The sequence below is a fragment of the Lissotriton helveticus genome, chromosome 2_1 (genome assembly GCF_964261635.1).
Source record: "Lissotriton helveticus chromosome 2_1, aLisHel1.1, whole genome shotgun sequence".
Lineage (NCBI taxonomy): Eukaryota > Metazoa > Chordata > Amphibia > Caudata > Salamandridae > Lissotriton > Lissotriton helveticus.
In genome coordinates, this window is record NC_136059.1 from 1,008,116,384 (window position 1) to 1,008,141,281 (window position 24,898).

Genomic DNA, 24,898 nt, shown 5'->3' on the forward strand with positions numbered 1-24,898 from the left:
AGCCTGCCAGGGGTTCTTGCACCTCATAATCATATTAAATGACGGTGGACATCCGTGCCTGGTGCCCCTGCCTACCCAAATGGTCGAGAAGGTTTCCCTACCTGTGCATACCCAGGCAACTATATTAGCATATAAGAGGTCCCAGGCCCATTGTGTAAGTAGCACTCCATATAGATAGGGTCAACCCAGAATATAAAAGGCTTTGTGTAAGTCTAAGCAAAGTGCTACAGGCAGAGGCAAAGTTGGGGATAATCCTCAGTGAAATAAAAGGGACGCCTCAGGTTGAGAAATGTGTTCCTCCCTGGGATTAAATCATTTTGGTCTTGGTGTACAAGAGCAGCAGCCAAGCCATATGTGTCATGCTCTCTCTCTCTCTTTAACTTGTTTTGTTATGTATTCTTTATAATCCAGTTATTTTAGCCTATCCACTAAAGACTTATGATCAGATCTAAGAGCAGGGAGCTAGATCACATGCACTATACTTTCTCTGTCACTCACCTCTGCCTCGTGTATAGCATACTCTTTTACAACAAGTTTGCATTGCAGTGTGAGCTTCACGCATACTCAGTCTTTATGCATTATCCCTGCATGACCACCTTAACGGCATCCCACATCATTTTCCTAAAATAATTGGGTTACGTATGTGTCTACAGTCCTATGGAATGCGTCATCATATAGGGCCCATATGTGTAACCGCTAAGTAGGTATGGGTCTTTGGGGTCTGCCCCAAACATGTCAGGGTTGCAAAGAAGAAGGTTAATTCTGGTGTGCAAATTGCGGAAGAATGAGTATTCTCTCATGAGGTGATGCATGGAGCGATACATGTACTTCTGGCAGTTGTGTCCTAGATAATCTATGAAGATGAATGCCATGTAGCAGAGATATAGATCTCTCCAAACTAGTGTAGTTCACATAGTTAAAGTACATGCAACATATAGACGGAGCTTTTAGAACATGTAGCATCACGGGGGCTACCATGTCTATTTATTGTGTTTGACCAACGTTGAGGGCACACAGCACCATTATTGTGTTTGATGCACCATTAAGCCTCCCCTCAGCCTACATATAGCACTCTATGGATTCTGCCATTTTCCCTGCCTTTACCAAAGGCATTGCTGGTATCACCCACAGAAGCACCCCCATTGCATATGCCAAATAGGAGGTGTGAACAATCTGGCCTCTCCAACAGCGATAGAGCTTGAGGAGTTCCATGGCCGTCATGTGGGGTTTTTGTAAGTATCCTAAGTGGATCTATGTGCATTGCAGATAAGAGTACACTTTGTGGCGGCATCTAGGTGTGGTCATATGCCCTACATTCCAGGTCATTATGTCATATGTAGGATGGGGATCTGTCAAATGTTCTGACTTTATTGTGATTGGCATGTTGTCTTCCCCACACCTTTCCAATCAGCGAGGACCCCAATTTCACAGGGTGTCCCTGACCTACTTTTGATGGATACTGTATTGCAGTCTGGTCACACAAAAAATAAGGCAATAACATAAATCTCAAATCCCATCCCCAAGTCAAGACAGCAACAAGCTCTAGACTAAATATAAACTTTACAATGTAAGAAGAGTAAAAATGTCCTTCAGACTCAGTGGATTTGAATATCCATGTGTGGTAAGGATATTTGACCATCAACACCCATAATACAACTGCAATTGAATGCCTCTCCTATACAAAAACATAGCCCTGGTATACAGATTGGAAAAAGGATATAGTACCTCAGTTCACATCACTTGGTCCGCTGTCATGTGAGTAAGAGCATGGCTTGACCTAGGTTGAGGTGACATATCTTCCGGAGAAAAGGCAACACCCTCTCTAGGGAAACCATTGCATGGTCAAGTGAACCCCTGGGCTGACAATGTCCAAACTCCAGTTCAGCTAGCACCTGTGCATTCTCCTTCACCTCTTCTTCTTCTGTATGCCTGCCATTGTATTTCAATGATGTAACTGTCTGGGCCTCTGGTGTTGCCGATCATTAAGCAATAGCGAATTATGCATTGATGCAGTGACCCCCTTCAATACCAGCCACTTCCAGAAATGCGTGTGTTCAGAGTCTATGATGGTTGATTTGGCTAGGATCATGGAGTCAATATTGTAGACCTAGTTGGCAAAGTTTTCATTTAAACGCTATGAACAAGCCCTGCTGGCTTTGCAAATTTGCTGTGTAGTCTGGGCAGGTGTTCACTGGACTGTTATTAACTTGCCAGGGGCCTTTCATGCAGTCAATTTGTAAAATATGATTGCAATCTTGATATTTAAAGAGATGTACCACCACTTGCCTAGGCAAAGTCCCTGAGTGGCAGCCCTGCTGTGGACTCTATTGGCCCATTCAACTGAGAAGAAGGTTTATCTATTTCTTACCTGCACAGTGTTGAACAACCAATCTTCAAGAAACAAGTCCATATTAGGGCCCTCCTCTCTCTTCAGGAGACCCACCACACAAATGTTGTTGCAAAGTTATTGACCTTTTACATCGTCTTGTCTGGTGCGTATCAAAGTCACTTCAGCTTAAAGGGCCTTTAGTTGCAACTGCATATCTACAATTGATGGCTGCGTGATCCATTAGATTCCACTCTGTCCCTCAGTCAGCTCTGAACAGGCCAATTTTGATCATCAGGTTGTCCAATGGGGATTCCAATGCAGTCTTCACATTTTCGATGGCCTGTAAGAGTTCATTGAATCTTTGGCAATGTAGTATTGCCCCAGAAGTGTACACATACCTTACTGTGGGTAGGAACTGTCTCATAGTTGCGGGGACAGGCAGTAAAAAGGCAAACCTCAGCACTGTGGGGGGCTGAAACTTCCCACAGCGGCTCAGTAGGCTGTAATCCTATACCCCAGTGGTAAATATCCTTCACCACTGCTGCTGTCCCACCTCAGTTGTTCGTGTTAAGGCAGAGAAGGAAGCTATCCCAGATGTGGCACCATAGGACCCGTCCAATCAGAGTGTGTTTCAAGGGAGATCATGGGGTCCCACAACCATGGTTCACCCTAGGCTGCAGTCCCGCCATGCGTTCCTCTGGTGCACCATGGCAGCTCTGCGGTCTCTCACCTCTGGCCCTGCAGTGCTGTTGGGAAGGGGTAGTCACATGAGGTAGAGCGGCAGCTTGCCTTAGGCATTAGAGCCGTCCCCTCAATCCACCGTCATAGCTCCACAGCCCTCAGCCCCTTTCTCAGCCCAACCAGCTCCTGCTGTCATCTGGAGGGCCCCCACTTGGTCGGAGAGTGAGTAAGTAAGTAATTTGTATTTGTACATGATTAATTAAAATCTTTACAAAACAATAAAAGCATAGCTAAAAATGGTTAAAAGTTCATTGTGGGCAGTTCCTCAGTATTACAAATTTGATTAATATCAGTGTCTTAGTTGTCCATAAAATGTTTAACAGCCTTCAAGTGCTCCTGTGTCTTTTTTCAACTAATTCAAAAAACTTTACGACCCGAAAATTTTATTTTGTATTAGCGGGGTTCAAACACAATTTGACAGCCTGCCAGCATGACCGGACGCCATGTGATTTGAAGGAGGGTCGTCATAAGTTCTGCCTCAAGTCTTTTAATTTAGGACAAATACATATCACATGGACAATGTTTTCCTTGTCAGCTTTACACAGACCGCACTGCTGCGAGAAGGTTTGTCTTACCCACGGTGGCAAATGTGGGATAACCGGAATTGTGCAAAGGCGTAATTTAAAAAACTTTCTTTAGTTTTTAAATTCATTCCAATGTTAAAATATGCTTGCGGTTGCATTCTTCGATAGTCACCGAGCGTGATCCAACCATGCCCTCTTTTTGCCAATGAGTCCTTATCCTCAATGGAGGAGATGATGCGTGCAGATTTTTTCGCAACTTTTTTAAAAGACAAGAGGTCTGTTGGAGTGTCCCAAAGGTCGGCGAGACTCAGGACTTGAAGTGAGTCAAGTAGGTAATCTCTGTCTGAGGGTTTGCAATGTCGGAGCAGCTCTTCCCATACATTGGAGTTTAGAGAACCAGTCTCAGCGCTGCGAATCTTGTGCCAGCTGATAACATATGCACTCCGCCTTCCCAGTGTTTGTTTCAGAATCCCAAATTCTAACCGAATTCGTGCAGGCGAGGCGTATCTTGGCAGGTTGAAGATAGCCCTGTATGAATTAGCTATTACTGTGTCCAATACTGCGGCGTCCTTCCCTTGGAGGAATTCACTCCCATATGTGAGAGTTGGCTGTAGCTTTGCGCGCAACACCTGGAGAAGAAGGTTGAGCGTTAGGTCGGGGACTTTGGCATGGTTCCCTTTCCTCGTAAAGAGTCCAATTGAGGTTTAAACGAGTTCTTGGAGTCCAGAATTACTCCCAAATATATGTAGGTGGTCAATAGGTTCAACCCTTTTCCGTTTATGTGCCACTTAATTTTTCTTTTTTTTGTAGTCCACTGCCATGACCTTGGATTTGTTGAAATTTATTTGCAGGGCATTCCTTCCTGAAAAGGAGTAGGCTACATTTAGAAGGTGCTGGAGGCCTGTTAGTGTCCGGCTTATCAGCACCAGGTCATCTGCATACAGCAGATTTGACAGTGGGATTTTCCCTAGTTTCGGAGCGTGACAGAGGCATTTATCAAGTTCCCCAGGCAAGACGGCAAGAAAGAGGTTGAATAAAATCGGTACTGGCACGCAACCCTGTTTTAACCCTTTTGTTGTTGGAATGGGTTTAGAGAGGTGTGTGCCCTCACCTAGTTTAACTTTAATCCAGGTGTTTGAGTGGAGTAAGATCAGCACGTCTAGGAGATGTTAGGGTATTCCCCAGTTGTCCAATTTCTGCCAGAGTTTGTTGCGATCCACGTGGTCAAATGCAGCAGTGTAATCAATAAAGGAGAGAAAAAGGGGATTTTTAATCTCTTTTGATGCTTCCATCAGCAGGGTCAGTACCATGATTTTGGTTGTGGCCCCTTGACACCTGCAGAACCCTGTTTGATTGACCGGAATTATTGAGTTTTCAGATGCCCATAGCGTCAGGTTCTCCAGTATGGTTCCTGCAAAATACTTAGCCTCCACGTCTATAAGGGAAATAAGCCGATAATTATTTGAATGTTTCTTGTTGCCATGTTTGAACATTGGACTGATTATTGACCAGCGCCATGATTCAGGTAGAGTCTGAGTGTCCTTTACGTTGTTGAATGTCGGTGTTAGCGCTATGCTCCAGAATTCCGCGTCCGATTTGTGCAGCAGTGGTGGAATGCCGTTTGGCCCGGGGGCTCCTGTCGGTCTTCCCCTGGCTATTTGCCTTTTGACGTCAACTGGCGTGGTGGCGAAATGTCCAGACCTGATTTGGCAAGAATAACTAGGGTCGGGCATTGGTTTTTCTGTTCGAGGCAGTAGCATGACTCCATTCATGTGGATTTCTTGGGTCGTGACTGTTATGCATTGATTGTCTGTTATTTCCCTCTGAGCTTCTTTGCAGAACTTTATTGTCATCGCTTCTTCACAGCTGTCCTCAATGTTGAAGTGCTTGAGTAGGTATTTTGTCCATACTTCCTCCGTTATGTTTGAGTTTAGGCTGAGTTGGCCTGGATTCTTTATTGTTTTAATCATTTGCCAGAACCTTGAGCTGTGTTTCCATTTTACTTCATAAAGAAGTTTTGCCCATAGCTTGTTATTTTTTTATTTTTGGTTTTCCCACTTCATCCATTTTAACAGTTTTTTCGCTCTCCGTAGGATTGTTTGCAAGTCGTGGTTCGCTGTATCCTTTCGTATCTGTCTCAGTGTTTAGTTTATTAACCGTTTTTGAATTTTAATTTCTGGGGTTAATTGTAATTTGGTTGATGTTTCCTGTCCTTGGCGTGACCTGTTTGGCGGGCCTTTTAGCAATTTCACACTGACGTCTAGAATAAAGTTTTGCCATACTTCTGTCAACTTTGTGGAACATGCCGTCTGAGTAAAAAGAGTTTTCGCTGCGAGGCTTATGGAGTCGATGTTAGAGGAAATGCACCAAAGCCGCCTTAAATTTGAAGTCCCTTCAACATCAATGCCTGTGTGGTTCAGTCTCCAGAAATGAATTGACTTTTATTGTGGGTTCTTGGTGCAGGTGGTCACTAAGGTCGTTTGTCCCTATTTTTTACGCCTTTACCCTGCCAAGCATATTTAGAGATGTGAATGTGTAGTCCAGATGGGGATTGCTTATCGGAATGAAAGGTTGCCACCAGTGGATCGTCTTCAGCATAGCGCCTCTTCAAGGCTCTTAAGTTAAGATGTTCTAATTGACGAAGTAGATTTTTGGAGCAATTAATTGATTTTTGTGGAGCCCTGTCTTGGGACTCACCATGCAGCACTGAGTTCTTGGTTAAGGTCGTCCTCTGAATCCCAGCTAATGAGTAACATGTTAAAGTCCCCTGCCAGGATGAATAAATTGGAGTCCTCTTTGACCATTATTTTTTCCAAGGCTTTTATCAATTCGTTGCCAGGTTGTTTCTGTTTGGGGTGGATGTAAGTGTTGATTATTATTAAATGTTGAGGTTGGTTAGTGGGCTACTATGCAAGAGGATGGAGTCAGAAAGGTGGATGGAACAGAGGTCTTCATACCTTGTCTGCCCCATTTGCCATCTTGGCCACGCCTACGAAGAGGTAAACCATCTGGAAGTAAAACATTGCAAGCAATAGAAAGGTGAATTCCCAGCAGCACTATGGGTTACATTATCATTGGAAAAGTCAGCCGTGGGCACATAGAGAACCAATTATCTTTGTATTCATTATAGTATCATTGAATATATTAATGTGTGTTCTCTCTTAGACCATTTTACTGAGGTTGGTAACCATAGAAAACTACTTTTTTAATTCCTTTAAGGTCTTACACACAGCCACCGAAAATCCCCCAAAAACGTAGGTCCTGATTTAGATCTTAGCAGATGGGTTACCCGGTCACAACGGTGACGGATATCGAATCCGCCGAAATATAAATCCTTTAGGATATAATGGGATTGATATTTCATCAGGATGGCATATCAGTCACCCTTGTGATGGAGTAAACCATCCACCAATATATCAATCCAGCCCATAGTTCTTCTGTCAGAATTAATGGAGTGAGGTAGCTCAGGAAGATGAAAAATATCTGCCAAGAAATATTGAGCCATTATCTCTGCTCTAGATATATTGACTGATGGTGAAATATGAGCCATCTTAGAAAAGATAGCTACAGTAACCATTGGTGGGAGATCCGTTATAAAGTGTGCATGCCAAGGTTCAGGAGCTCAGTGGGATAACCAAGAGATCATACTGAATGTCTGATTAAATAACTGACCTCCAAAAAGATTGTGTGTGAAGGCAAAGCATATCTATATGACAAGATCATAATGCTCACCCCAAGGTAAAAATAATGCCTTTATAACCAAAAAATGAAGAAGTATTAGACATCATCCTTGTATACAGTTGTAGTTATTTAGTTGGAACCCGGCCTGTTGAAAGAAATAAAATTTAATGCATTGAACTAAAAGAGTCTTAAGATTGAGATCAAATTATTTTGGATCCTTCCGTTTGTGCACCATTTTCGTCTTGATTGAAAAGAACTGGACAGTAGCAGCCACTAAATAAAAAGGAACTAGAGGCTGATCATACGTAAAAGGTGTATCAGGATAGCAACAGAACAAAACAAAAACCACAAGAATATACTTTGTTGTTAAACCACACTGAGCAAAGAAAATGGCCATCTAGCTTGACAACGGTTCTTGCATTTAAGACTAAACATACTGTATAAATCCAATAACCTGTTCAAATTTCAAATGGGTCTCTAGTACCCATCAAAGGGGGTCTCCTTTCGGTGTAGGCCATGTCCATTGCTAAAAGAAGCTCTCTTTACAGAACTGTATAGTTTCATTCAGAATGTGACAACGCATTGGTTAAGTAACAAACAGCATGTTCAAACCAATATTTGTCTTGCCTTTCTAGCAAACCTGCCCTAAGAACTCATTCAGAGAAATCTGCATCCCCATTAAACTTTTTTAAAGTGTCTGGGTGATATGTCATAGGTGTTTGAGCAAACATACATTCAAGTGTCTTGGCTCCTCAGCCTTTTCATCTCATTAATAAAACCTTTCTTATTTCTTCCTTTTTCAAAAGGTGGGCGATGTCAGCAGTTATGTTGGGAACATTTGAAATAAACTGGTGAGAAAAGTTTGCAAAACCAAAAAAGGTTTCAGTCTCTATGACATTAGAAGGTGAATGTCAAAAACTTCTGTGGATCAATAGGCAGACCAGAGACATTCAATTCAATGGTATTCCATCTTACCTTCTCAAATTCACCCTTCTATGTTTTTTTGGAATAAATGAAGTTGCTAAAATCATGGTAGCAGGAGACTCACATTTTCTTCCAACCAGAATTAAGATAATACCACAATACCATCCAAGTGGAACAGCACAAACTGATTTAAAGCATCAGAGACTATATAATCTATGAAGTACTAAAACATATCTGCAATATTACACAACCAAAATGTTATTCAAAATGTCTGAGTGGGGTGCAATAAGCCATCATCTGATTTTTGCTCTACTTTATAACCAGTATATTGTAATGGCTTTTCAAATTGAGCCGATTTGAGAGGTGAGCACTTTGAATGAGCTCCATTATATCCATTATAAGAGACAAGGGAAATGTATCCTTACTTGTTATCTTATTTGAAGCTCTTAAATCAGTACAAGGATGAAGATCCTGATCTTTCTTGAGTACAAAAACATAGAAATGTAAGAAATGTTATTAGTGCAGAAGGGTGTAAACCCACTCTTATATTAAACACACTCTTTGTCAAGGTGAACCACAAAATTCACATAATTAACTTCTGTGTAACCCTCTGATAGCTTGGTACAAAAAAGCAGGCTTAACTTAGAGGCAATGAGTAACATATTTATGCAGTTCACAGGCTGTAATAAAGTGAGAACACAACACCAATTAAATCCCAAACCACTTTAGAAAAATAGAGTACATTTTATTAAATAAAATGACATCAAAACAGCAGAAATCCAATCAGTAGAACCAAAAAGAAGCACAACGTGCTGAATGCAATTATCTGGTCATGCTGGACTGGGGGAAATTTACAAATTCGGGAATTCTTCCAATGGAGCATGGGTCAAATTATAGTGACCAGGTTAGTCCTGTTGAAAAGTTACATTCTCACTTCGGGTGAGAAGGGGGCTATTCGCTTTGGCAGAGGTCTCTAGGAGGAGGCTTTCAGGTTGAAGAGCAGGGTAAGTATCTCGGACGGTAGTTGCTTTAATGAGAAGAACCAGTCATTGGGGGAGCTTCGCATTGGTTGATCGTCAAAGGCCATCAATGCCAGTGGGAATTGCAGGTTTCAAGTTGCCAGTTGCTGCGGATGGTCACTCTCGTAGTGAACAGCTGTTCCCATTAGTCATTTTTCTGGATGGTCATCGACACGAAGAGGTCACTCTTCGAAGAAAGGAAACCAAACCTCTGGATTGCCATCAAATGTTTTAAAAATAATTATCACTGATGTCAGCTAAGGGTTCAGGCTTCACTCCACTAATGCACAACCACAGGATTCTGGCAAGTCCTGGCAGGTTCAGTTGGTGCTGGTCAGCAGGGAGGCCCATGGAAACTTGTTGTGTCTCTGTAGCCCACATAGAAGGTCAGTTAACTGACCCTTGAAATCCCTCTGGGTAGACTGGGTTCTCAACATGTAGGTCCAACCTTCCTTCTTCCAGATAGCAAGGCAGTTCATCGAGATAGCAAGGCAGTCCTTCCAGCAGCAAGGCAGTCCTTCTTTTGAATCTTCCAGCGGTCCAGGAGTGTTCGGGGGAGAGGTTCTGAAGGTCCCATTTTTATACCTGGTACCAGCATGTGTGTGGGGGAAATCTCTGACCTACCCCCAGAACTGGTTCTGGTTTTCCCGGTCCACTGGTCCTGGCTTTAAACTATCTAGGATGACAAAGACAAGGGCAGGCCTGGTGCCAGGTTCCTTAGTGTGTGCTGTGGGCAGGGCCCTTTGAAGTGTAATCAGAGTATGGTTCAGCTGTTCCCATTAGTCATTTTTCTGGATGGTCACCGGCATGAAGAGGTCACTTTTCGAAGAAAGGAAACCAAACCTCTGGATTGCCATCAAATGTTTTAAAAATAATGATCACTGATGCCAGCTAAGGGTTCAGGCTTCACTCCAGTAAAGCCCAACCGCAAGATTGTGGCACGTCCTGGCAGGTTCAGTTGGTGCTGGTCAGCAGGGCAGGTGGAGGGGGCCCATGGAAACTTGTTGTGTTTCTGTAGCCCACATAGAAGGTCAGTTAGCTGACCCTTGGAGTCACTCTGGGTAGACTGGGTTCCAAACATGCAGGTCCAACCTTCCTTCTTCCAGATAGCAAGGCAGTCCTTCCAGCAGCAAGGCAGTCCTTCTTTTGAATCTTCCAGAGGTCCAGGAGTGTTCGGGGGAGAGGTTCTGAGGGTCCCATTTATATTTGTGATACCAGCCTGTGGTGGGGGAAATCCCTGACCTACCCCCAGAACTGGTTCTGGTTTTCCCGGTCCACTGGTCCTGGCTTTAAACTATCTAGGATGACAAAGACAAGGGCAGGCCTGGTGCCAGGTTCCTTAGTGTGTGCAGTGGGCAGGGCCCTTCGAAGTGTAATCAGAGTATTGGACAGCTCTTCCTCAACCATCCTGTCAGGAAGATCCTCTTCCCTCACACCTAGGCTTCTTTTGTCTTACTGTCTGGAGGCAATATACAACCCACAACAACAGAGCCATTTGCAGTCATATGAGTCAGGACACTGGCAGCAAAGCACAGTGGATGGGGGGGCGGGGGGGGGGATGCCAACTTTCTAAAAGTAGTAACTTAAAATCCTATGTTACCATTAAAGAGAATGTTAACTTACAATTAATTTGAGTGTAAAATGTATTTGAGTATCTGCTCCTAATCAGACGTTAGGATGTATTAATTGCCCTGTATTCCTACAATCTGAAGAGAACATACAATACTTTTTCTTCTTCTGCCCTGGTTATGTACGGCCAAGGTTGGGAAGAATTCTTCCAATTTTTAGACAGCTGGGTGTCAGACAGTGTTTGGTGGCCCTTAGGATTATGCATGCAGAGATCAAAGAACCTATTGTTTGTGCCATTGCCAGATATTTTCATTGAAGCTAGAGAATCAGAGCCAATGCGATGAGGTAACTCAGGAAAACTTTCTACTGGTTATCGATCTCAACACTCCTGAATCATTATTCCTGCTTAAAGCTACGACATGAGTTAATGTCCCTAATGTTTTGAAGTTAGGGCCGTCGCTCTCCTAAATGTGATTGTGTTGTGTATAGGGAGGAATGTCCATCTAGAGGGCTTGTGTTGCCTTTGAGGGCCCAACCTCGTAGCTGGCATGCTGGTCTTTACAAGTTCCCATATTCTGCTTTGTTTTATTCATGTCTAATTTTATTTCTTTATGTTTTAGGTACTTGCCAGGTTTTATATTTCATATCATGTAACACACTGCAATTATTGACATGATCATGTTTTTATTTACCTGCTTATTTTTGTTATTTGTATTTTTATGCTGTCTGTCACACTTTTATGGTCATAGCACCAAATAAAGTATTTGCAAATAACATAATTGAAATAAGGTATCCTAGTGTTAGTCTATGGTAGAGACTGACCTTGCAACAGTCAACATCACGTTGAGGAGTTTTTCACAGTCAGGACATGTAAACAATTAAATGCCTATGTCCAAGTTTTTAAATACCATGCACTCTGCCTGGAGAGGGGTTAGGGCCTGCCCTAGGAGTGACTAACATGGAGTAAAAAGAAAGGTTAAGGCCTGGAAAGGCTTTATTTTGCACAGTGAAAATGGCCGTTTGAAACTGAAGAACAGTCTGCAGTGCTGGGCCTGAGACATGTTTTGCAAAGCTACTTTGGTAGGTGACACAATGAGTGCTGCTGGCGACTAGTAGCATTTAATTTTTAGGCCCTGGGTACATGCAGTTCAATTTACTAGCGACTTATAAGTAAATTAAGTGTGCCAATTAGGTGCAGGCAAATTTCATCAAGTTTTAAGGGGAGGACATACATATTTTAGCACTGGCTAGCAGGGGTAAAATCCTGATGCCCTAAAAAATGGTTCATCAAACTATGGGGGTGAAAGTTTGGGGAATGTCATGTCAAGGATGTCAGGTCCAGGCGCGACCCATGCAGGTACTAACCAAATCGGCTAATGCTTCCACCTGATCACAGACCACCCTTCTAGTTGTCAGCAATAACAGGACCAACTGCACTGTAAAGCTGGCTACATGCGGAGCAGTGTCCAGCAACACGACATATGAGTACTCAATGTGCACATTGTTTTCCTTAGGCCACAGTTGGCCTGCTGTGTGCCCCGGGCACAGTTGTTACAGTATGCTTTACTCCTAGTGGTGTGCATATGCCACCAGGAATGCTGGGCTGTGGCCTCCTTCTCTCAAAATGTTTAGTGGTGTTTTCTGAATGGGTTTTGTTTTTCTTTTTCAACCCTATGGCACTGGCACTTCTCTGTTTTCAGAACCAGCTAGGATCTAGTATCTGTACCTGCCCTCATGACAACCCCTTGGTAGTCTCATGGTCTGAGGTCTTCAGTCAGGAGCAGCCTAGAGTCCTCAAGATAGACCACTCTCTCTGTCTGCACTCCCTAATCTCCCAAGTCATTCTTCCACTTCGATGTTGCCTGTGTGTGCAGCAGGATCTTCGAGTACTCCTCCTGAGGGAACCACAGCCAGGACCAATCCACAGAAATCTAAAAGGACCCTTTCTTCAGAGCCCTCATCAAGTTCTCGTTCACTTGGCCCCAAGGGGGAAGGGACGAACTAGTCCCACTAGTTCTGGTATTTAGCAGCTTTGACATTCAGCTGCACTTGTGGCAGATTCTTGGAAAAAGGGACTTTCAAACAGGGGGTCCACTTTCAGAAAGAAGGGAGAGGTGTAGCACAGCGGCCAGGGCGGCGGACTCTGGAGCATGGGGCTCACGGTTTGATCGCCGACGGCAGCTCAACTTAGCACCATGTGACTCTGGGCAGTAGCTCGCTTAATCCTCCTGATGGCCCCCTACGCCTTGTGACCCTTAGTGGTGATTAGTTCACGCTTTACATATCCCGGGATATTATAAGATGGAAGATGTAAATACTTTTCTGGGTTAGCCCACCATGATTGTGTCCTGGATCGAAAGGGTCGAAATGCCAGTGGTAGTGTCTCTCTAAGTTAGTTGACATGTAAACACGGGCATCAGCTCCACCGGAAAGGTATTTCCAATGTGTAACCAGCAGTGAAGCTCCGCCATTCCCATACACCCTAAATGTGGAGGGGAATCCCAATGAAGGGCAGATGGGATGTGCATCTTTTTCATACGCTGCTCCTCCTCTAACTGAGGCAATGAAGACAGAAGCAACAAATAACAGGCTGATGCAGTGGTCCAGAGAAGGGTGCAACACAGCCCTCACAAGAAGGAAACATTTGTCCTTTCACTCATCAAGTTGTGAAGAGGAAGACTTGTTGTGGTAAGCATGTTATAACCTTGGTGAAATCAGGATAGCCGAGAGAAAAGTAGAATAAATCCTATGGAAACATGCCACAGGACATCATTCTCAGGCAATTAAGCTCATGAAAGGATCAGAAAGGAATAGACTGCAAAGCAGCAGACAGATTAGTAAGAAACAGACGAATATAAAAAACATCAGCCTTATGGTGACTTTTAGTATGTGAGTATAAAATCATTTGTATACTTAGTTCTAGTTTGATATATGGGATATTCCACTGCTAGTAATGTGCTGAATAATGACATGTTATTTATTTCAGTGTCACACCGTTAGACTGTATCATTTAAAGAATACTGTTTCAACTTCAATCTCAGGATTTTAAGGAAACAATTTATACCTTGAAATTGTATTGTTTATAGGCAGCTTCTGGACCAGTTCAAAAAGCCCCAGTTTTGAATGCTACTGCTGGACCAGTTCAAAAAGCCCCAGTTGTGAATGCTGCTGCTGGACCAGTTCAAAAAGCCCCAGTTTTCAATGCTACTGCTGGACCAGTTCAAAAAGCCCCAGTTTTGAATGCTACTGCTGGACCAGTTCTAGAAGACCCAGATTTTTATGCTGCTCATCATGCTGCAAATCTGGAAAGATACATGAAAGCTAAAGGTATGCTTGAAATAAAGTTAACGAATAGTAAATCGTATTTAATACTTACGTGTCCTGTTCATGTTGTGCCTCTTAGCTGAAACTCAATATGAGACTGATAATACACTTACTTCTGTTTCCGAACCCGTGGTCTAATTCTGAGGCCGATTTAAAAAAAAAAAACATCTCCGGAAAGGCTACAAGCATCTGTACCTGTTTTGTACAGAGTGGGGCACTTTGGTATTACGAAAAGGACCTCAACGATTTTTTCAGCCTCTTCATTATTGCTCTACATATGTATGAAAAGTTAGCACGTGTCATGTACCGTAGTATTCCCTCATTTGTATGGGGTAACGTGTTGTGAAAGGACCTTAGCCGGTGCACCTGTTTCCATAAAAAGTGCAAGGACATAAAAAAGACCACCTAGTGCAAATTAAATCTGCAGGATCCGTAAAAGACTGCACTGCCAAATAGTGAACCATTTCAAGACAGGACAGGTAGGGGATGCAGTGCTAGCACCTGCGCGCTGGTATTCTGGTCTCTCAGTTCCTAAGAGAAGCTGTACATTGCTTGGCTGCACTCATCCTGCTCACAAGTGTCAATAACCCACCTGCACATAAACACGGAGCACCTGTTCCACTGCTGTGAATTGTCTGTGACACATACGTCAATTTTCTTAGATAGTTTATGTGCCAAAGACACCTTTTTTAGATCTGAACTACAGCTTTAGCTATTTGTTAGCAAGCCCTACTGCCTCCACTTCATAACATATACTTACAGTGGGATTTGGGTCAGCCCCGCAGAGATGTTGGATGGCTTTGTTTACTTTCTACCTTTACTGCTCCTGATTTAGTGGCTTTCCTCTCTATTCTTGTGTTTGTTCCGGCAAGGAGCGTTTTGGTGTCACTATGTTCTGATTGAATGAATGTTGCCCTTCTATTGCATACTTGAGGAAACTCTTTTCAGGTGTGGCTTGACAGCTTACTGTGTCACAGATTTAATATCTCCACATCAATATACTTCATACCATAAACAATACACACAGATGGGCTTTGGATCCAACCTCTTCACTGAAAGCAAGACTCTGCCCAGCATATTTTAGCTTTTTATTTTGTGAAGTTCCCACCACAATATTTATTGGTTATAGCATTAGTGTCCATTGGTGGCAGAGATAAGAAAGTAGCCTCTAGCATTTCTTTCTGCTCCCGCTGGGCGGTCCTATGAAAATCAGAACACCCGGAGGCTCCCCTGCTGCTCCATCCAGACAACTGGACTCTGAAAGAAGCATTAACACAGATATACATTTTTACAGTGCGCGTCAACACCGAGGCTGCTTCATCTCCTACACCCACCACTTACGGTACAATCCTGCACTGGTCATTGTTCAAACCCTATCCCTTGTAAATCTCGTTTTCATACTGCACTCCCTCAATGCCATTTCTTACTAAGATGATCTCTTATCCTGTTATTTCATCAAAGCTCTCTCACCCCTAGTTGCCATTGACAATGACCCCTCACTCAATGCTTCATCCCAGAATCTCTCAAGACAGATTCTCTCACTCCTAAAAGCTACACTAGACCCTGATGTCCCTGCAAACTACTGGCCCATCATTCACCTACTATCCAAGATCATTGGAAAATCAGTTTATGTTGAAATCCAAGATCACATTAAATGTTCACCATCTAAAACATGACTATCAGTTTTTACCTATGCTTTGCCATGCAGAGTTCTCTGCCCTGACTGCGGAATCTTGCTATGTTAAAGTATCGTATTAACAATATATTATTTTATTTAACACAAAAATACATCAGAAAAATATTTTTATGTTATATATTATTGTTTGTTCATTATATATATTTACTTTGAATGTAGAACAGAACAAAACATTGCTACAACACTATTACATTAATCTTTAATTAAAACTTTAATTAAAGGAAACATTACATTAAATCAAAAATATTTTTCGGAAACTTACATAAAAAAATTAATTCACACCTAAAGCAATAAATATGTTTTTAATGTCCAGTAATACTTATTTAAAGTTATGCATTTGATTAATTAAAATGAATTTATAGTTTAATAACACTTATTATTGCATAATTTTTTAATTCATAATAATGTGTTAAAATCTTTTATAATTAAATAATTTGTAGGCACTTTTTATATATTTGTAACATAAATGTATACTTATTTATATAATTACTTATTTTAAATAATTTAGTTATATTGAACTTTATTTCCATTGGGGATATATTTAAACCCCTACTGTCAATATTTTCTCAGGGTGGGTGTTGTAGTACCATTTGTTGTTCATTTGTAGTGCTGGACATATTATATTTTGTTTAGTATTAACTTAAACTTGGAGTTGATGAATACCGAAAATTAGTAAACTTGCTCAAAATTGTAAGTAACTTTTGTGAATCAGGCCCTAAGACACCATGACACCCTAGACATGAGCAGAGCAGCATGATGCATTAAGGATTGTAATCAACCTGCAGCATTAATTCTGTTTAGTTATAAACAGCACAGGAGCGTCATATATTTCTAGCAATTAAATTAGCCCCGGTTACTTGCTTGACCCATGCAATACCACCAATTAACATCAATGACTCTGATTTCCCGACTTTAATCTTCATGGCAATATAATGAATGTTTAATTACCAGATTTCAGCAGCACCCGGGGTGTCTAACTAGCAACAGCATACCTCTGGTTTTGAGAATCACCATTCACAGAGCCTTGATTTCTGATCACTAGCAGCATCACAGAGCATGACATTTCACACATGAACAAGACACCAGATGGGAAGCTTTTGAGTGTTAAAATATATACTAAGGCACTACACTACAAAAGTTACATTAGTATAACTTATGTACTGCTAATGAGTGATACTATTTCAAATATACTTTATATGAGTGTCTGTGTAACTGTGTATATCTGTGGTTGAGTCATTGTTTGAGAGGCTTTATGGGTGTGTGAGGGGCATGTGAGTGGCTGTATGTGAGAATAAGTGGGTGGGTGAGTAGCTGTCTAGCTGTGTGAGTGGCTGCATGAGTAGCTTTATTGGTGAGGGAGTGGGTGAGTTGCTGTATGGGTATGTGAGTAGCTGTCTAGTTGAGTGAGTGGCTGTGTGAGTAGCTATATTGGTGAGTGAGTGGGTGTGTGAGTTGCTGTATGGGTGTGTGTGTCGGTGTGTGAGCAACTGTATGGGTAAATATTAGGGTGTCTGATTAGGTGTATGGGTGTTTGAGCAGGTGTATGGGTAAATAATGGGGTGTGCGAGAAGCTGTATGGGTGTGTGAGTGCTCTGTGAGTAGCTGCATTGATGAGTGAGGGAGTGGGTGTGTGAGTGGCTGTATGATTGAGTAGGTAGCTATGTGAAGGACTGTAGGTGTATGGGTGTGTGAGCAGGTGAATGGGTACATAATGGGGTGTGTGAGAAGCTGTATGGGTGAGTGAGTGCTCTGTGAGTAGCTGTATTGATGAGTGAGGGAGTGGGTGTGTGAGTGGCTGTATTATTAAGTGGGTGGCTATGTGAAGGATTGTTTGAGTGGGTGTGTGAGTGGCTGCATGGGTGACTGGTTGTATGAGTGACTATATGTGAGTGACTGGCTGTCTAAGTCGCTATATGGGTGAGTGAGCAACTGAGTGTGTTTGGTTAGCTGAGTGGATGTGGGAGTGGCTGTATTGGCGAGTGACTGCTGAGTGGCTGTATGGGTGAGTGAGAAGAGGTGTGAGTGCTTGTATGGGTGTGTGAATGGGTATGTAAGATGTTGTTTGGGTGTGTGAGTGGCTCAGTTGAGAAGCTGTTTTGGCAAGTGACTAAATATTTGAGTAGCTGTATTGGTGAGTGAGTCAGTGTGTGAGTGACTGTATATGTGATTGAGTGGCTGTGTGAGTAGGTGTATGGGTAAGTGAGTAGCTGTATGTGTGAGTGAGTGGGTCTGTAAGTGGCTCTGTGGATGAGTCAGTAGGTGTGTGAGTGGTTGTATGGGTGTGTGAGTAAATGAATGAGAGGTTGTGTGGGTGTATGAATCAGTGCGTGAGTTGTTCTGTGGAAGATTGTAATCAGTGATGTCATTTGAGATATCATCAGTGATGTCATCAGTAATGTAACTGAGCAAATCATGAGTGATGTAATATATGAGGTCATAACCAGTGCATTGCCGGGGCATATGATATAGTTTGCTCACATAAATGTAACTGTTGAATTACTATGGTTTGAGCTTATAAAAACATGAGCCTAACTCTAACGTTCCTGTAACCTTTGGCTTTTGCAGTGAATTTAAATTGAAATTATATTTACTAACTATTAACGTTCCTGTAACCTTTTTCAATTTTTTTTAAATTTTATACCATAACAGTAACTCTTGAGAGTTGGTGTGTGAGTGGCTGTAAAGGGAGGTGAGTCAGTGGCTGTATGGGTCTTGAAGTGGGTGTGTGAATGGTTTTGTGGGTGTGTGAGACGCTGTATGAGTCTGTGAGTGGGTGAGTGAATGATTGTATGGTTGTATACATGGTTGTGTGAGTGACTGTGTGGATCTGTGAGTGGGTGTGTGAGTGTCTGAGTGGGTCTGTAACTGGGTGTGTGAGTGTCTTAGTGGATCTGTGAATGGGTGCACGAGTGTCTGAGTGGGTCTGTGAGTCATAGTGTGAGTCTCTGAGTGGGTCTGTGAGTGGGTAGATGAGTGTCTGAGTGGGTGAGTGAGTGGATGTATGAGCATCTGAGTGGGTGTGTGAGTTATTGTGTGAGTGTCTGAGTGGGTGATTGAGTGTCTAAGTGGGTCAGTCAGTGGTTGCATGGGTTCGTCTGAGAGTGTGTGCATGAGTGTCTCAGTGGGTCTGTGAGAGCATGTGTGGGTGATTCTCTGGGTGTGTTAGTGTCTGAGTGGATCTGTGAGTGGGTGCATAAGTCTGAGTGGGTGGGTGTGTAAGTCTCTGAATGGGTCTGTGAGTGGGTGCATGAATGTCTAAGTGGGTGAGTGAGTCTCTTATTGCGTCTGTGAATGGGTGCATGAATGCCTGAATGGATTTATGAGTGGGTGCATGAGTGTCTGAGTGGGTCTATTAGTGGGTGAGTGAGTCTCCCAGTGGGACCATCAATGGGTGTTTGAGTGGGTCTGTGAGGGGGTGCACAAGTTTATGACTGTGTCTGTGAGTGGGTGCAAGCTAAAAAAGGAGGAGGCCCACGGGGCTTCCCTCCTAGGGCTCTTTGGAGCCCCAGGGACCACCACCTCCCATGGGCTTTATTTTATCAATGGAAGAGGGCTACACAGACCACCATCATGGGGCTTTATCATGTCCCGTTGACCACCACCTCCCTGGGGCTTTAATTTATCAATGGAGGAAGGCTGCATGGACCCCCTCCTGGGGCTTTACCATGCCCCAGGGATCACCACTTTGCTGGGCTATTTTAAACATAAGCGGGGGCCATGTGGACACCTCAGGCCCTCCAAGACCTCCCCGGGGCCTACTAAAAAAACACAATACGAGGAGGGGGTTGCTTGGCCCCCCTCACCTGACTGATTTCATCCCCGGGGACCCAGCCATGTCTGCCTGGGTTCCCTGGCTCCACCCAGGACATCTAGTGTGAGTTGATGGGGATCCCAGGGGGAGCCTGAATGCTCCTACGGTCCCTGCCAGCTCCTGGCCTCCTGCGGGAGCTGGCATTGCTCCTGCATGCAGGGAATTGCTAAATATGAAGCACCCAGTGTTCAGGACCAATCATTTTATCTGTTTCCCTGCCCTCTTGACAGCAGGCAGGGAAACAGATGAAAACTCTGCTCTCACCAATTGGTAGCAGATTGACAGCTCCCGCTTCCTCGGAGCAGAATTATGTTTACTCTTGTTTGCCTGGAGCTGTTATAGCTGCCACTGAGCAAAAGCAAACTGCTGTCTCTCGAGGGTGCGATACAAAAGGGGATGATGGACGGAGCGCTTGAACAAATCAAACACTCACCCCCAGTCAACTGATCTGGGTTTAATCCATCACCATTCTTTAGTTCACTCAGCCACCCCAGTTCAGATATGGCTATATGCAAATCAGTCTGACCCTGTGCCTCATGGGAACAGTACAGCCCGAACTGCCAAGCCATGTCTTCCCTGGACGGGAAACAAGCATCCTGGGGAATGGTGATGGATTAAACCCAGATCAGTTGACTGGGGGTGAGTGTTTGATTTGCTCAAACGCTCCGTCCATCATCCCCTTTTGTATTGCTTTGTTCGCCCTAAGTGTGGCAGGGTATGCTCAGACGTGAGTCCCTTGCTCACTTGGCCACTGGATTCAAGATACCCTGGCTGATGAGGATTATGAATCCGAAACCGGTCCCAGGATGCTTGTTTCCAGTCCATGGAAGACATGGCTTGGCAGTTCGGGCTGCACTGTTCCCATGAGGTACAGGGTCAGACTGATTTGCATATAGCCATGTCTGAAATGGGGTGGCTGAGTGGGCTAAAGAATGGTGATGGATTAAACCCAGATCAGTTGACTGGGGGTGACTGTTTGATTTGCTCAAACGCTCCGTCCATCATCCGCTTTTGTATCGCTTTGTTCGCCCTAAGTGTGGCAGGGTATGCTCAGACGTGAGTCCCTTGCTCACTTGGCCACTGGATTCAAGATAGCCTGGCTGATGAGGATTATGAATCCGAAACCGGTCCCAGGATGCTTGTTTCCGGTCCATGGAAGACATGGCTTGGCAGTTCGGGCTGCACTGTTCCCATGAGGTACAGGGTCAGACTGATTTGCATATAGCCATGTCTGAAATGGGGTGGCTGAGTGGGCTAAAGAATGGTGATGGATTAAACCCAGATCAGTTGACTGGGGGTGAGTGTTTGATTTGCTCAAACGCTCCGTCCATCATCCCCTTTTGTATCGCTTTGTTCGCCCTAAGTGTGGCAGGGAATGCTCAGACGTGAGTCCCTTTCTCACTTGGCCACTGGATTCAAGATAGCCTGGCTGATGAGGATTATGAATCCGAAACCGGTCCCAGGATGCTTGTTTCCGGTCCATGGAAGACATGGCTTGGCAGTTCGGGCTGCACTGTTCCCATGAGGTACAGGGTCAGACTGATTTGCTTATAGCCATGTCTTAAATGGGGTGGCTGAGTGGGCTAAAGAATGGTGATGGATTAAACCCAGATCAGTTGACTGGGGGTGAGTGTTTGATTTGCTCAAACGCTCCGTCCATCATCCCCTTTTGTATCGCTCCGTCTCTCGAGAGTGGGCACCTCAGGCGATAGCAGAATCTGGCCTTAGGTGGTGGTGGTCCCCAGGGCCATGATTGGGCTCCAGGAGGGGGCTGCGTGATCCTGCCTCCTTTACTTTGCATAGGCCTGCCCAGCGAGGTGGTGATCCTCGGGCTGTATATTACCTGGGAAGGGGCTGTGGGCCCCCTCACTCTTTTAAATATATTACATGCCCCAGGGAGGTGGTTATCCCCATGGCCTAGGGGGGTCCATGTGACTCCCATCAAATATTTTCATTTAGCCACAGGAACGTGGGGGTTCCCGGGGCTTCAAACAGCCCTGGAGGGGAGTCTGTGGTGCGCCCCTCCCTTAAAAAAATGTAAGTACCGCAGAGATGGTGGTCCCTGGGGCTCAAATGAGTTCCTGGAGGGGGGTCCGAGCAAAACCTCTCCAATATATTAAAGTAGTTCTGGGCAGGTGGTGGTACCAGGGCCTCTCAAATTAGCCTAAGGAGGGGTGCCCTGCACGCCCCCTCCTTTTCTTGCATGTCTACATGCCCCAGGGGCTATAGTGGAAACAAGCACAGGACACCGCATTTGTTTTTAAAAATGTTTACCGCAGATTTGTGACTTGTCATGATTTTGCAGCAAAAATAATAAATAAAAATGCTTTTTGCACTGGTGGTATCCCAGGATGATAGCAGGACCAGAGCTAGGGGTAGTCAGGGTATCTCTACAATGCCCCCATTTCTTTTTTTTAACAATATTTTCATTGGGACAAGGCTGCAGCTGAATACCAAGATGGGTGCCAACACTTTCTGGTTGACGTGTTGGCAGCAAATCAGATATCAGCAAGGGGCATTTCGGATTCACAGAGGATTCACATCGTATATATACACATTTGGTTTTCCTTTAATAGCTCGAAAACTACTGAATGGATTTAAATCAAATAACATTAAAAGGGTGCTTTCTAGACCAAGAGCAACCTTTCTGCCAAATTTGGTATAATTCCATTCAGCAGTTCGGGCTGTAGTCGTGTTCAAAATCCAAATGGGAATTAACTTGTGGTGGACAGAGCATGAGGAGTTTCAGTCTGCGGAATTCCATGGAGTTGAATAAAAACTCCATGGAATTCCACGGAGTTCCGTCGACCCCTAATTAACATACCCATGTGTACTCATTGCACATCGGAATTCGCTGGAGGCCATAGGCAGTGCTTGTTTAGCATGTGAGGAAGTAGAGGGAAATCACAGGCATTGATGAAGTTTGTGTAGTGGGGCTCAGCTGTTCCCATCAGAACTGGCAGGTGCAGTGCAAGCTGTTCTGGCTAGCGAGTGCACCCATACTGCAGGACACAGCTGCTGAAAGCCCATTCAAATTGAGTTGCGTCATTGGCAAGCTCTATCGCGATTAAAAATATGGCTTGCGGATGACTGTTGCAGAGCGTGGCATATATTGTGTTCTCTAACCTCCTATTGCCAGCGAATATAAAGGCTTTGAGTGACTAAACAAAAAAGTACATACATGCCCACGGGTGATGTAACACTGACCAAATGAAATGATGTGATTGATTGAGAGATGTACGTGACTTGTATTGCCAAACGCATGTATGTAAAAACACGTTGAGCAGTGGCGCATACTCTCCAAACTTTTTTTCATTCCTTATTTGCTACCGCTACAAGTTGATTTTGGTTTAGTGAACTGCAACAATAAAATATGCTACTTTTGCTTTTCTACCACTCAGCACCATCAGCTTTTTTCTCTGGTCTGTATTTTCACTTTGCATGACACACTTTATTGCGGGCAACGTGAAACCATATAGGAGCTAAGACTGTCAATGCAATCCCTCGTTTTTTTAGGTTTCGCCTGTCAAAAGCTGCGCAAGCAGCGTTTTGCGCAGGCAAAATCTTTTGTTTAGAGTATGTGAGTCTAGTCCCGCCCCTCTGTTCCATTGGCTAGCTCCATAAATGGAGGCTAGCCATTGGAACAGAGATCTGTCCGTCAAAGCCGGAGCAGATTAGTGGGCGTTCCGGCCATTTTTACTCATCCCGCCCCCTTGCGATCGTCATGCGGCGGTGGGCGGTGTTTAATATTTTTTTTTTACAGCTTTGTTTTCCACCATTTCAAAAGAGTCCTTTGTAGGGGTGGGTTGCGTGATGTCCCGCTGTCCGTTCCCGCCCCCCCTCCCACTGTACGTATGCCCGTTCCTGCCCCCCCTCCCGCTGTCCGTGTGCCCGTTCTGCCCCCCTCCTGCTGTTCGTCTTCCCGCCCCCCTCCCGCTGTCCGTGTGCCCGTAGGTGCTTGTTATGCTTCTCTGGCAAAAACAAATCCGCTGATGCCTTGGTAATTTTACTCAATCCTGTAAAGCTTCCTTAAAAATTACGCAACCTTTCTGAGGCTGGTAAGTGATAAATTGCTGAAAATAAGAATCTTAAATAGCAGGGTTTGTAGGATAAAACCAAACCGAAGCAAGCATTTAGTGGGAGAGATTTTTTGTAAAATGCATTTTGTTGCAAAATAATTCTTCTGCAAGCAAGGTTATGCAAACTTCGCACAAAGTTGTAACTTTAACGATGGGCAAAGTTTGTAGACTCTGGGGCAACGTAAGCATCGCCCGCCCCTTGCCCGTTCCTGCCCCCCCTCCCGCTGTCCGTGTGTCCATTCTGCCCCCCTCCCGCTGTTCGTCTTCCCGCCACCCCTCCCGCTGTCCGTGTGCCCGTTGGTGCTTGTTATGCTGCTCTGGCAAAAACAAATCCGCTGATGCCTTGGTAATCTGGTGCCGTCAACAGCCCTCGAGGTAAAAAGTCTGGTTGGTACAAAATCAAAGAAGTGAAGCAAAACCAGGGCGCTATTTGTTTAGGGGTGTGGGAAGTTTTTACTCAATCCTGTAAAGCTTCCTTAAAAATTACGCAACCTTTCTGAGGCTGGTAAGTGATAAATTGCTGAAAATAAGAATCTTAAATAGCAGGGTTTGTAGGATAAAACCAAACCGAAGCAAGCATTTAGTGGGAGAGATTTTTTGTGAAATGCATTTTGTTGCAAAATAATTCTTCTGCGAGCAAGGTTATGCAAACTTCGCACAACGTTGTAACTTTAACGATGTGCAAAGTTTGTAGACTCTGGGGCAACGTAAGTATCGCCCCCCCCTTGCCCATTCCTGCCCCCCCCTCCCGCTGTCCGTGTGCCCGTTCTGCCCCCCTCCCGCTGTTCGTCTTCCCGCCCCCCACTCCCGCTGTCCGTGTGCCCGTAGGTGCTTGTTATGCTGCTCTGGCAAAAACAAATCCGCTGATGCCTTGGTAATCTGGTGCCGTCAACAGCCCTCGAGGTAAAAGGTCAGGTTGGCACAAAATCAAAGAAGTGAAGCAAAACCAGGGCGCTATTTGTTTAGGGGTGTTGGAAGTTTTTACTCAATCCTGTAAAGCTTCCTTAAAAATTACGCAACCTTTCTGAGGCTGGTAAGTGATAAATTGCTGAAAATAAGAATCTTAAATAGCAGGGTTTGTAGGATAAAACCAAATCGAAGCAAGCATTTAGTGGGAGAGGTTCTTTGTAAAATGCATTTTGTTGCAAAATAATTCTTCTGCGAGCAAGGTTATGCAAACTTCGCACAACGTTGTAACTTT

At 44.1% G+C, this 24,898-nt stretch overlaps 1 protein-coding gene across 1 annotated transcript in view; it reads left to right on the top strand.

Annotated features, from left to right (window-relative positions):
* The window catches only part of LOC144819575 (annexin A1-like), a 599,711-nt gene that overhangs the window by 183,566 nt on the left and 391,247 nt on the right, over positions 1 to 24,898 (top strand). Inside the window, exon 4 of the mRNA XM_078677409.1 lies at positions 13,874 to 14,114. Coding sequence (XP_078533535.1) covers positions 13,874 to 14,114 — 241 coding nt within the window. The remainder of the gene's footprint in view (positions 1 to 13,873; positions 14,115 to 24,898) is intronic.